The sequence below is a fragment of a genome, unplaced genomic scaffold, assembly GCF_019419815.1.
Source record: "Pyrus x bretschneideri cultivar Hongxiangsu unplaced genomic scaffold, Pyrus_bretschneideri_v1 Contig131, whole genome shotgun sequence".
Lineage (NCBI taxonomy): Eukaryota > Viridiplantae > Streptophyta > Magnoliopsida > Rosales > Rosaceae > Pyrus > Pyrus x bretschneideri.
In genome coordinates this window covers 258,609-272,788 of record NW_025999426.1, presented here as the reverse complement: position 1 = coordinate 272,788, position 14,180 = coordinate 258,609, and the positions used below count along the sequence as shown (strand labels likewise).

At 38.3% G+C, this 14,180-nt stretch overlaps 1 protein-coding gene across 3 annotated transcripts; it reads right to left on the bottom strand.

The window, feature by feature from the left end:
- Positions 1 to 571: 571 nt before the first annotated feature.
- Positions 572 to 3,982, bottom strand: LOC103944407 (adenylyl-sulfate kinase 3-like). Of its 3 annotated transcripts, none has more exons than XM_009354859.3 (7): positions 3,760 to 3,982; positions 3,298 to 3,451; positions 2,050 to 2,199; positions 1,666 to 1,784; positions 1,482 to 1,566; positions 1,209 to 1,255; positions 572 to 1,052 (listed from the first exon to the last, which is right to left on the bottom strand). In XM_009354859.3, exons 2-7 carry the CDS (start codon positions 3,419 to 3,421, stop codon positions 951 to 953), a joined length of 627 nt encoding a protein of 208 aa, XP_009353134.1. In that variant the 5' UTR covers positions 3,422 to 3,451; positions 3,760 to 3,982; the 3' UTR covers positions 572 to 950. The 3 variants fall into 3 exon arrangements, with proteins under 3 accessions (XP_009353134.1, XP_009353135.1, XP_018502275.1); XM_009354860.3 differs by having other exon boundaries at positions 3,298 to 3,442; XM_018646759.2 differs by lacking the exons at positions 3,298 to 3,451; positions 3,760 to 3,982 and adding an exon at positions 2,862 to 3,275.
- Positions 3,983 to 14,180: the final 10,198 nt, after the last annotated feature.

The following is a 14,180-nucleotide window of genomic DNA, read 5'->3' as shown; positions in this document are numbered from 1 at the left end:
CGAAGGACATTAGTTAGCTCATTAGTTATTCGGCCTGCGCGCCACGTAGGTTCTGTAATTTTTGTAGTCAACAGTTATACACGCGTGAGTATTCCAATCTCATCAAACACAGGCATAAATAATACTATTAAAACAAAAAACCCAGGCATAAATAATAGAATATGGGAAAAGAAATAGATTTTTTTTTTTTTTTTTTTTTTTTTTTTCCAGATTGTCAACCAAATGTAGCTGCTGCTGATTTCTAATATACAATAACACGGGATTTTCTACTCTAATGCCATCTGGATAAATTCCATTCAATTCAACTAAACGGAGTGCGAATTGGTGGCGTATGCGCAGAGATCGGCGCAGAGATCGGAATCATTGCCGGAGGAGGAGGAGGAAGAAGAGAGACAAGGAAGGCAGGGGAAGGTGACGTCGCACTCAGGATTGCAGGCGATGTATTGACGTGGATTTGCTGATATAGTTACAATTCAGTTTTAACCAACATTGCCCCAAACATGTTCCAAAAGATCCAAGAAACACTACATTAACGTATGTTAGAATTCAAAACTCATGTACTATCCGACAATGTAGGCAAATGACTAAATATATGTTGTAAATCCAAGGTCAAAATTCGATGAATGGTCACAAGTGTAAGATGGTACAAAACAAACCATATGAAAATCTCCAACATGGAAAAGGAACTTTGATCCCATTACACGTATCAGAATTAGCCACATAAATGTTTTGCTAATTCAAAACTGTATTATCTATTAGTCTTATAAACAAAATATATTAACCAAAAGTATGTACTCAATGCTAGCAAGTAGTACCAAAAGATTGTCAGGGCGGTCTTAGTGCCAGCGCCGGGTTGATCCAACCAATCATATGTTTTGTTCTAAATAAAATCCTTAACTCCAAAGTGATGCCTTGCCAGATATGCAACAGGTAAGTTGAACAGAGGCAAGTCACTGAACTCGAAGAAATCCTTTCTCCTCCAAGTAGGACACTACTTGGCCTGCCATGGCTGCAGGCATGGGGCAAACTCCATTTTCTTGTTCTATTTCTATCTGACAAAACAAGGGTAAAATATTCAGTTTGATTTGCATGCACAAGGAACACCAAAAGAGCACTGGTGATTTTATAATGTCTCCAAACTAAACAATGTGTATTAGAAGATACATGCCGACATGGCCATTAGTTTTTATACTCCACCAAATACATACCTCGCAATTCTCTGGTGGCTCGTAAGGGTCATCTATTCCGGTAAAACCTGCAATTGAGAACTATTACTGGAAAATTGACAAAAAGAAAAAGGAAAGACTCTTATTTGAATAGAAAGTAACACCATGTTATATTAAAATTCTGTCATTTCATGATACAAATCATATATTGGGCTTCTATATCTGTTTTTATTAATTTTATCTCTTTCCTTTGCATAGACCAACAGTCTGAACATGCCAATGGAGAAATTATAGGAGTAATGTTTCGAAACACACCTTTAATCTTTCCAGCACGTGCAAGCTTGTAAAGGCCTTTTGCATCTCTTGACTCACATAATTCTAGGGGCATGTTCATGAAAACCTGTTAACATGGATGTAATATAAAAATCAATCTTCGTAGTTTAAAATAGGTGGACCACATTTACCAGATTATAAGAACAAGAACCATATGGAGTCTTGCCTCAATAAAGTTTGGATCAGATAACATTGCACGGCAAGCATCTCGATCTTTCCTATAAGGAGATATGAGGCTAGCAATACAAATCAATCCCGCATCTGCAAAGAGTTTTGCTACCTCCCCTACATTGAAAACTTATTTAGCTTAAATATTACCAATGGACACACAATGGTCAAGTTGAAAAGGCAAAGAATTATGATGCCAGGATATGTTTGGCTCCACAAAGGAAAAATGAAATCAAATAAACATTCTCAGCGTGGTCTATATCCAATATTGGTTGACATGTCTTATGTGTTATCTGAGAACAGTTGACATGTCTTATGTGTTATCTGACAACAAATAATCTATGGTTCCTACCAAAATAGTTTGTTGTCAAGAATAACATACCAACTCTGCGTATATTTTCAGCCCGGTCTTCAGCTTTGAAACCAAGATCCTTGTTCAGACCATGCCGAAGGTTATCTCCATCAAGGACATATGACAACTTTCCCCTAGAGTGTAGTTCTCTACTTAATGCGCATGCCAATGTACTTTTCCCTGATTCCAGAAAAGAGTTCAAGAAGCCATTTAGTGAATACATAGACTGGAGTGAATTCAAAGAGGGGAAAAAAAAATCAAATTTCTTGTAGCTTTCCTCCTGTGTGTGAAGTGTTAGTTGACTAGAAGTGAGCTAAGATGCTTTTGGTGTGATCTCATATATTTTCTGATTTTATTAATAGACAATAAATTACATGTTGTATGGACAATGCCACAACAAGGATAACATAAACAAAAACGAGGCATAGAAACAAATGTTCTCTTATGCTAAAACATAAGCACAAGACACAAAACCTAACAAATAGCAGCTTTCCAATCTAACCAAATGCTTGAATGAGATAATGCCCCCTCAGTTCTATAGACCGCGGCCCAAAATGATGATCAAAACAAAAATTTATCCCATAACTAGTCTGTCCCACTGCCAGCAAATCTTTGAAAATCATTTTATTTCTCTATAGCCAGACTACCTAAAATACAAGCAACACTATGCATACCCCAAAAAAATTTGGCCTTCTTCCCCATCCCTGGTCATTTATTCTTCTCAGACAGAGTCACAGAAAAGAGAAACAATTACGAGGAATAACCCAACTTACTTCAAACTCCCTAAACAGCTTCCACCAAAGACTCAAACTCACAGGGTAAATTAGAAAAACATGACCTACATCTCTCTTGCATATGATTGACCATTGAGGATAGAGGCAAGAATTGGGTCTGCTCCTCTGAATCATGTCACAGGTATTGACCATCCCATGAGCCCCTAACCAAATAAAAAAATTTACTCCAAAATGATGTAAGCAATTTCATTCAATCACCAGGATTGACTGAAGTAACTGCTCACGCATATTAAGACCACTGAAAATTTTCCTACCATGCCAAATAATGGGCTGATATCGTATTAGCAATTTGCCAAGCCAGGCAAAAACAAAATGCAGTTAGTCAACTGTGTTTTTGTGCAAATCTCTGATAAAAATCATTACTGTCGGACAAAAGGAACACAACAGGAGAAGGTATGGAAAGAAATGTTAGCTAATGAAAAATATATTGATTCGTACGTGTAACTTCAAAAGAAGGGATAAACAAGTCAGTTAAGAAAATAACCTGAGCCACTGAGACCAGTAATCCAAACAACACATCCCTTTTGATTCAGTAGTTTCTGCCTATCAACCTTCCCAACCTGACATTCTTGCCAAAATACATTTGTTGAATTGTTCAAAGTAGACATCTACTTATCTGTTCCGTCCTACTGAGCGCACTAAAATCATTGAAATGTAAGAAAATGTACTCTAATTCATTATTTACAACGAGGAATATAGCATCACGATCCCAATAACATTTGTTGAATTGTTCAAAGTAGACATCTACTTATCTGGTCATTAACATCTATGATGATTTCAAAATCCATAATAAAAATAACAACAAAAGATCACGATCCCAATAACTCAACCGTCAAAGCCTACATTAGGAGCATGATAATCTACCGAAAAATATAGCATGACACATCAAACAAACAGCAATCCAAAACCCAGATAAACAGATAGAGAAAGAGAAAGAAAAGAATACCTGACAGGCGTATGATTATTTGCCCGAAAGAAGAATAAGATGTCGGAGGTCTGGGGTGTTAAATGGAAGAGGAAATGGCCAACCATGCGCCCTGTTTTCGAGGCATCTCATTTGGGGTTTTGCCTTTTTTTGGCTACTTTGGGGGTTCGGAATGAATCTGGACGCATCCTCCTCCTCGTCCATTGCCCACTGCGAGTCGTGGACGTCGAACTCACTCCCTCCACTTTCTCTCTTGGACTTTGGTTACATTTTCTTCTCCACGTGTGAGCATGTCTGCCAATATACTCGGGTGAAGTGGGTCCACTTTTGTCGCTGCATTTGCTGACGGGACATCTCATCTCAACGGTTGACATAGGTGATGACGTTGCTACCACTTTGTCATACTTGTGAGAGCATCCCTTCCCAACGTGGCAGTGTTCATTTGTTTTCTTAATACAAGAGCCTCTCGTCTAATACTAGGGAGATTAAATTTAAAAATTAAATGATGTGTATTAAGCACGTTTATTAATGTTTAGATAATAAATCAATTATCAGCTTTCATGTTCTTTAGTTTTCAAAACTTTGTTTACAAATTTAGTTTCCCTAGTATTACTCGTATAGAACTCGTTATGAATTAGTATAGGGCTCGTCATCAACGAGATTCGAACATAGAATCTCTTACATTCTCACTTGTCCTTTGGCTTCTGTTTTCTTTTTAATAACTTTTTTGGGTTTGTTCCTGAGAAGCCTTAGAAATGACCATGTAAAATTTTGAACTTCTGTACATTAGAAATTCATCACAGCCTTTTTGGGAGACTTCCAACTTCATTAGTTGAAATCTTTCGAGAGAAATACAATATATCTTCACAGTTGTGGTTTTAGTTTTCAATTCTTTCAAAAATAGCTACGTTTTGAGGGAAACTGGAGGAACACATGCAGATGCAGATATAGTCAGTTATTAAGTGTGAGTCACACCTTCTAGAAGTTTACCATTGTCTGCTTCAACTTATATTGTCGAACCATGGATGCCATATCAAACAATGATACTTAATAAATTTCCTCTATCTGATTGTGTTTAATACTATTGCAAGAGTGTGTTCAAGTTCACCAATTTCTTTTGGATTCATATATTCTTTGTTCATTCTTTTATGCTTTATTGCTTATAGCTGTTGAAGCACATGCTATAATGGACTCTGTGTGTGTGTGTGTGTTGGTATGTAAATTCCTTAGTGGCATGCTTTTATGTGGCCCAAATGGTGAGAGGTACCTCCCGAGGAAACCCTGGAGTCCGAACACCCTTAGTTTGGCATGACGCCATCTCACTTTGATTCATGCATGTAGCCATAACCTTAATATCTCCCCTACTGCATCTGTGTGGTTAGGAGATCCCACTGATATTGGTTTTCAAAGAATTTACAGATTTTATAAGGCAGAGGTTCACAATTAAGAACTTACACATTCTTGCATATCTTTTGTAGTATCATCCCGAAGTTAGCAACGATTCTCAAGCTGGAGGGGTATTCAACAGCATCCGTCAGGCATATGAAATGAGTAATTTCCAATAATAATAAGTACCCTTTTTCTTATCTAATCTGTCTAATCTAATATCATCGAGTAAGCCTCTTTGTTGTTAGACCCATTAATAATAAGTTGAAGAACCAAGGATGAAATGGGCATTGTACAATACCCTGTCTTATTTCAACTTTCAGTCAGTCTCTTTCTTTTACTCTTTGTATTCTCCCAGGCAATTTGTTCTCCTCCTCTACATCCAAACCTCTCTCTTCCCTCCCCCAACTTCTACAATATTTTAAATTTTCAAACACGTGACTGCATTCAGTAGAACCACAAATGAATTAGCGTCTAGAAGAAGTGGATCGAAAGTATCAACCATGGTTATTTACTTTAAATTTTCTCGTATCTATGGCGTTATTAAGAACTTGGGTAATGATAGAATCACTGGATTCCAAGAAGTGCATTTCGTTTTCCATAAACCCCTTGTTTCTTTTTTTTCTTTTTTTTTTCTTTTCGCATTTTCATTTTTCATTCATGTTTAGTAGACACAGTGAGAGAACCTGAATATTACCTATAAAAAGATTCTATCCAATGAAGCAACCAGGAGTCAGTATGACCGGGAACTTAAATTACAAAAAGATACTGGTAGGCAATGTAGTGGAAAATGGAACTACAGTACTGAATTTGAAGATGGAGCAAGGATCTATAAATGGGCTGAAGTGCGGCAGAAAATGCAACGGGAGAGATACTGGGAACCTATAATGTCAATGAAGAGAGTTCGTTCGTATGGTAAAACTGAGGGAGATCCAGCCCAAGGGAGAGGTTCCTCGGGCAAAGTGTTGGAAGCTAAACAACTGCTGAAGTCGAGGGATCGAAGGTAGCAAGGAACTCCCGGGCTTGGATTCAGTTTGCATCGAAGAAGAAAGAAGAAATCAAGGGTTTTAGTCACCAACGGCTAGTTTCAATTTAAATGTATGTGTGAGTGTATGAATGACAAGTGTACACTCCAGATTAAATCACTTAAACCCAAAGGAAGGGCTAGGATTCAATCTGGGGTAGTAAGGCTAAAATGGTTGTTAAGCCTCTTGTCAATCACTCTCTTAAACAAGTATGGGTCATGGCAATGCACCATGCCTTACAAGATTTCCTTTACTTAATGAAATCAGTGCTGCTGCATTCTGCTCAGCCTTGAAGCCGTCAGTACCAACTCCAAGTTCTCTCCATTCTCTGCTATCCTAATCTGAAGAAACCCATCCAAAAATTATCCATCAAAACACCTAAATAAACAAACTTTTCATGGCCTCATAGCCTAGTTTCTGATCTTACAATTTTGTGGGCGTAATCTGTGCAAGTTGAAATCTTTAGGAGCACCTACGTAGTATCCTCAACAACAACAATCAACAAACAACCCTGCAAATGAAGGGATCAAGCAGTAGCAGCAAGCTAAAAGCTTCAGTCTTTGATGGGGAGAACTATGATTTTTGGAGAATAAGAATGACAACCATTTTCAAGTCCTATGATTTATGGGATATGGTTCAATACGGGTATGAACTACCTGAAATGGAGGTCGACGCCCTCACAGAAACACAACTCAAAACACTGAAGCAGAACCGAATGGAGGATGCTAGAGCACTTGGAATCATCCAAGGTGTTGTCTCAGACACCATTTTCCTGAGAATAGCAAATGAAGAGACTGCAAAGGGAGCTTGGGAAGTTTTATAGCAAGAATACAGAGAGACACTAAAGTCAGAAAGGTAAAACTTCAATCCTTTAGAAGAGATTTTGAGTATACAAGAATAAGGAAAATGAGCTGTTAAAAGACTACTTTACTAGGCTATTTGATGTTGTAAATAAGATAAGAACATATGGTGAGGAACTGCCTAATGAAAGAATTGTCCAGAAACTGTTAATTAGTTTGACTAAACCCTATGATTCAATAGTGAGTGTCATTGAAGAAACCAAAGACACTAAAACTCTTAGTGTGCAAGATGTGATGGTATCTTTAAGAGCTTTTGACCAAAGGCTTGAGAGGCATGCCAATTTTGCACCTGAGAAAGCTTTTCAATCACTCTATGTTGGATCTAGTAGTCAAGCTAATGCAAGCAAACAAAAACCACAGTGGAAGGGCAAGAACAAGAAATGGGAAGGAAAGGGGTATCAAAACCCTAAGCCTAACCAAGGCAGCAAATCAAATGAAGGTCCAAGAACCAAGCAACAATGCAAGCACTATGACAAATTCCATCTTGGAGAGTGTTGGTTCAAGGACAAGCCTAAATGTCGCAAATGTAACAAGTTCGGGCACATCATGAAGGATTGCAGATCAAAGAATGTGCAACAAGTGAACTGTGCAAATCAAGTGGAAGAAGAAGCAAATGTGTGATGTACTTTCAGTGCAAAAGTGGAGAAAAACAATGAAGTATGGTACATTGACCGTGGCTGCAGCAACCATATGACTGCACATGAGTCATTACTCATTGACCTTGACACAAACTTCACTAGAAAAGTGAAAATTGGAGATGGAAACATTGTCGTGAAAATAGGAGATGGAAACATTGTCAAAGCCACCAAAAGAGGAACTCTGGTCATTAACACTAAGAAAGGAAGAAGATGCATAAGGGAAGTGATGCTAGTGCTTGGATTGGATGAGAATTTACTCAGTGTGGGTCAAATGATGGAGCATGGCTATTTCCTACTTTTTGGGGGAACTGTGGTTGAGATTTATGATGACAGGTCCCTATCAAACATAGTGACTAGAGTAGAAGTGAAAAACATAAGCTTTCTACTTATGTTGAAGTATCTAGAGGAAGTGGTGAGAAAAGCAAGTGTGACAGGTTCTATGAAGCTATGGCACAAGAGGCTTGGTCATTTAAACATGACAAGCTTACAAAATTTACAAAAGCATGAAATAGTGCAAGGCATACCAAAGATGGATTCATGAAATGAAACCTATGAAGGGTGTGTGTTTAGCAAGCATCATAGAGATCCATTTGAAGCTGGAAAGGCTTGAAGGGCAACAAAGCCACTCGAATTGATTCAAACAAATGTGTGTGAACCAATGTAAACAACAACAATAAGTGGAAATAGGTATTTCCTAACCTTTATTGATGACCACTCACGAATGTGTTGGGTGTATTTCATAAGGTTCAAGTATGAGGTATTCATAATATTCAAGAAGTTCAAGGCAATGGTGGAATTGCAATGTGGATACCAAATCAAAAGGTTGAGAAGTGAAAGGGGAGGTGAGTACACCTTACATGAGTTCAATGCATTCTATGAAGATGTAGGATTGGAGAAACAACTCACAGTGGCACATTCACCACAACAGAATGCAATTGCAAAAAGGAAGAATAGGACTATAGTCGAAATGGCTAAGTCTATGATGCATGAGAAGAACATGCCCTATACATTTTGAGGTGAAGCAGTAAATACTGCAGTGTACCTATTAAATAGGTGCCTTACTAAAGCATTGGACAAGAAGACTCCATTTGAAGTGTTCAGTGGCAGAAAGCCTTCTGTAAAGCATTTGAAAGTGTTTGGCTCAGTATGTTATACTCACATTCCTCAACAACTAAGGCACAAGTTGGAGAAGTCAAGCAACAATGGTGTTTTTATGGGTTATGGAACCAGTGAGAAAAGGTACATAGTTTACAATCTGTCAACTCTGAAGATAATCCTATTAAGGGATGTTATCTTTGATAAAGACTCAACATGGAACTAGGAAACAAGGGTAGAAGAAAAGGACAATGTCTCTCTACAACTTAATCTCAACAAAAAGCAAACAAGGGAGCCTATGAAGACCTCAATTCAAGAAGAAGTCATAGAGAATAATGACATACAAGGGATTCCACAGCAAGCAAGCATGAGTCCACAACCACCTCAATCACAGATCACAACACCAAGTTCAACTCCAGTGAGGTTAAGAAGCTTGGATGAGATCTATGCTACATGTAACTACTGTGTAGTGGAACCAGAATCATATGAAGAAGCTAAGAAAGACAAAGCTTGGAAGAAAGCAATGAAGGAAGAACTTGAAATGATTGAGAAGAATGGCACTTGGGAACTTGTAAATCGACCAAGTGACAAGCCTGTGATTGAAGTGAAATAGGTGTACAAAACCAAGCTCAACCTAGATGGTTCTGTGCAAAAAAACAAGGCTGGGTTGGTGGCCAAAGGTTACTCATAGAAGCTTGGTGTAGACTTTAATGAAACCTTTACTCCAGTAGCAAGGTTAGACACCATAAGGACCTTTATAGCCCTAGCAGCCAAGAAGGGTTGGAAGTTGCATCAATTGGATGTCAAATCTGCATTTCTAAATGGAGTGCTAAAGGAGGAAGTGTTTGTGGAACAACCTCAAGGGTTCACAAGTGAAGCATTTCCAGAGAAGGTGTACAAGCTAAGGAAGGCACTATATGGCCTAAAGCAAGCTCCAAGAGCTTGGTACAGTGAGATTGATTCTTATTTCACTGAGAAAGGATTTCAGAAAAGTCCTAGTGAAGCTACACTCTACACCAAGACAGAAAACAACAACAAGACACTCATTGTCTCAATCTATATGGATGATGTTGTCTACACTGGAAATGATGCTGCAATGATTGAAGAGTTCAAGGAAAAGATGATGAAGAGGTATGAAATGACTGATCTAGGCCTCTTGCATCATTTTCTTGGAATTGGGGTAATTCAAGAAGCAAGTAGCATCTTCATTCATCAAATGAAGTATGCTAAAACTTTGCTTGAAAAGTTTGGGCTGAAGGGATGCAAATCGGTCTCTACATCTCTAATTGCAAATGAGAAGCTTAAGAATGATGATGAAAGTGAACCTGCAGATGTTAGTCTCTACAAAAGCATTGTTGGTAGTCTATTGTATCTAACTGCAACAAGGCCGGATCTAATGTTCTCAGCAAGCCTACTTTCTAGGTTTATGCAAAATCCTAGCAAGATACACATGTGGATAGCAAATAGAGTTCTAAGATATGTGCAAGGAACACTTGATTATGGCATCAAGTATGAAATGGGGAAATCAACTATCCTAATTGGATTTTGTGACAGTGACTGGGGTGGCAGTGAAGATGATAGCAAAAGCACATCTGGTTATACTTTCACTTTTGGTTCAGGGGTTTTCTCATGGGCCTCTGTGAAGCAACAAAATCTTGCATTGTCCACAGCCGAGGCAGAGTATGTGAGTGCATCAGAAGCCATAGTTGAAGCTATTTGGCTAAGGTTCATACTTAAAGACTTTGGGGAATTGCAGGTTGATGCCACACCACTTCTGTGTGACAACACCTCTGCAATCGTCATGACCAAAAACCCAGTATTTCATCAGAGAACAAAGAACATCAAAAAGAGATATCATTTCATCAGAGAGGCATTGCAGGACAACACAATCAAGCTACTCTATTGCAACACAGAAAATCAGATCGCAGACATTTTCACAAAAACATTACTGAAAGAGAGGTTCAATTACCTGAGGGGTTTGCTCGGAATGACTCCAAGAAGCAGTTTAGAAGGGAGTGTTGGAAGCTAAACAGCTTCTGAAGTCGAGGGATCGAAGGCAGCAAGGAACTTGGATTCGGTCTGCATCGAAGAAGAAAGAAGAAATGAAGGGTTTTAGTCACCAACAGCTAGTTTCAATTTAAATGTATGTGTGAGTGTATGAATGACAAGTGTACACTCCATATTAAATCACTTAAACCCAAATTAAGTACTAGGATTCAATCTGGGGTAGTAAGGCTGAAATGGTTATTAAGCCTCTTGTCAATCACTCTCTTAAACAAGTATGGGTCATGGCAATGCACCATACCCTACAAGATTTCCTCTACTTAATGAAATCAGTGCGGCTGCATTCTGCATAGCCTCGAAGCCATCAGTACCAACTCCAAGTTCTCTCCATTCTCCGCTATCCTAATCTGAAGAAACCCATCCAAAACCTATCCATCAAAACACCTAAATAAACAAACTTTCACGAAGTTCTTCGATCGGCCTTTTTATTTCTGTTTCTATTGCAGACATTTGGATCCTGGTTATCTCACGTTTAGCAGCCTGATGGCCTTGTTTGACAGGAAGTTGGATGCCGGATACAAGATTGGTTATGTAATTGCGTAGGTTTTGGGTGGGCGAGTTTATTTTGCTCACTTTATGCCCATCGTTTGCAAGTTGGGTTTGTGCGAAAACCAGCAGCAACGTGGTTGCTCTTGTGGTGGTAGCCATGTCGGTTGGCTCCGCTCCACTCTCGCAAGATTTGCACCATTTCCACAGGGCGCTCTTCTTACACTTGTGTACATGTCGATTAAAGCTACAAGTTGATTTGAAGTTCGAACCGAAAGAAAGGTTGCTGCTTTATCTCCAATGTGATGTTTATATGTTCTCCCTTTTTTTTCTTTTCTTGGTTTATAGAATTATGATGTTTTACAGATGTTATACATGGCAATGAGGTACACTGGTTCTTTGCAACGGATTTAGATGAAAAGTTCGGTCTTGCAGACGAGGAGTATGGATCGATCTTTTTGGACTAAATCTACATTGTCTAGCAAGCAATACTGTATTTTGTTTTGGTAAAGACTAAGAGTACAAATCTCTTTTCAGGGGAGTAAGAACTGACACTATACATTTGCCTTTATCATCAACCTGCTCACCCGTGAAACGATAAAAATTAGGAAAAAGTAAAATAAAATCAAGAAGATTGATTTGCATGGTTTTGCAATAATACCCTCGATTAGAACAAAAAATAGACAAGCATGTGCATGTACAATTTGGTAATCAACAGCTAACATTTTACTTTGCCTTCATTCATCTCCTTAAAATTCCTCCACAAGTATTTCCCGCTGGCCATGTCCACAAGTACCCAGAAGCCATTCTGAATCATCTGAAAATTCAAAAACCAACATTAATAGAATTAGAGAGAGAGAGAGAGAGAGAGAGAGAGAGAGAGAGAGATTACTTGAATGGAATAATAAGAAACAAAACGTAGGAGGAAATAGACATACAAATTTAAAATTGAATGCTTCTTGTTCATGTTTGGATGATCCCATATTTTCATTAATGCTGGTAGTACCAAGCTGTGAGAAGGTTATGATGTCGGTTCCGGCGGGAGAAGAACGAACCGTCCTCCATGCAAAGTATCCTGCAAGGATTGCTGAGAAGAACAACAAGATGAACCTTAGAGGACACATCTGGTTGATTTGTATGAGAGAGAGAGACAGAGAGGATTGGATGAACTTGTTAGACCAAAAACAATGACCCTAACTAGCTAACTAGTTGTATTTTCAAAGGAGATGGAATATTAGGTAGATAACAGAGACAACCAAAAGAACGAAAGCCTTTGCTTTTTTAAGGTCGATGATATCAAGGGAGGGAGGGAGGATTGAAACCGCGTTCTTGTCAGGAGAGAAGTTTCTTCTTCTTGAGCATATGTATATTTGTTGTTGCGTTATTTCTGACTTGGTACGTTGAATTGTACAGTTCAAAAGATATCGAGTTGTCAATGATGGGTAGGTTACCTACTGCTCCTCCTATTCTTGGTCAACAGTTATAAATACATACATACATATATATATATATATTAATATATATTACTTGAATGTTTGTATGTATCCATGCCATCCCGGACATAGGGATAAGACTTAAGAGGTGTGCAATGCACTACTATGTAAGGTCGACAAGTCCAGCCGGCCAAAGTTAAATCTGATTTTGACCTGGTTTATTATTTATCAATGCCACTGCCAACGATTCATTGTTACCATGCATTGATGGTCGTTGGGCAAAAAAGTTGGGTTTGGACTACCCATGCCCATTAACTAAATGACAAATAATGGTCCATAATTCATCATACCCATTTATTAACTTAATGGGTCTAACCTGCCCACTTAAAAGACAAGTGGTATCGGTGAAGTCCACTGGGTTATGGCTACCCAGGTCCAAGTTAATGGTTTTCTAAGCTGTTTTTTTTTTTTTCATTTTCTTTACAGGTACGGTTTTAGGTCCAATACTTTAGTAATAAAAATTAGTTTAAAAACATAAAACAATGAAAAAGATTTAAAACCTAAAAAGCCCAAATATTTTGTCATTTTAATTATTAAATGTTAGATACGTATATCCATCAAGTTAAAGCCGTATATATTGATCATGATACGCATTTGACAGCATCCGACAAGTATCCTATTTGATAAAGTATCGGATACGAAATAATCCACAACAAAAAATCCTTTTAGGAAGAGTGTGAGGGTAGGAAATGATCACAGATTGTGTGGTTTCTAGGAATTTGAGTTAGAGCAAAAGCATTAGTGTGGAGAGAGAAGTGCGGCCTCTGGTGGCGGAAGGGTGGCCCATCGCAATGGAGGTTTACTCGGTTGAGGGGAGAAAGGTGTCTAAGGGAGTTGATAGATTGAGGAATGACATAAGACTATGACAACAGTGGTAGATTCAGGATTTGAATCTTGGGGGGTCCCAATGTTAGACGTCTAAGTTTTTTTAGATAGAAACAGAGTGCGAAGCGTGTAAAAACAATTCAGTTTATTTTGTGAGACATTTCGTTGAACACTTGGTGAATTTGTTGTTGTCATTCGAACCAAGTTGCGCACATGTCAACATTATATTGACATATATGTCGAAGTAATCTGATGATTGTAATTGAGAGAATTTGTCGAGTGTTGTCGATATAACCTGCGATAGGCATTTCGTTAAATACTTGGTAGGCACAAAAATGACCTACCAAACATTCAAAGGTCCTTAGAAGCTCTACACATGTATATTACTCGAACTCCGGATGTCCCTAGGACCACCCTCTGTGCATCCGCCACTGCAGTACTATGTACGGTTTCAATTTCAGGTTTCTTAGACCCACTTATATTTTAAAGCAAAGTTTTCATCTTGTCCGTCAATTGTAATCTTATGGCTATTATTGTTATATGTATTTAAGATGTGCATTAGAGAAAAAA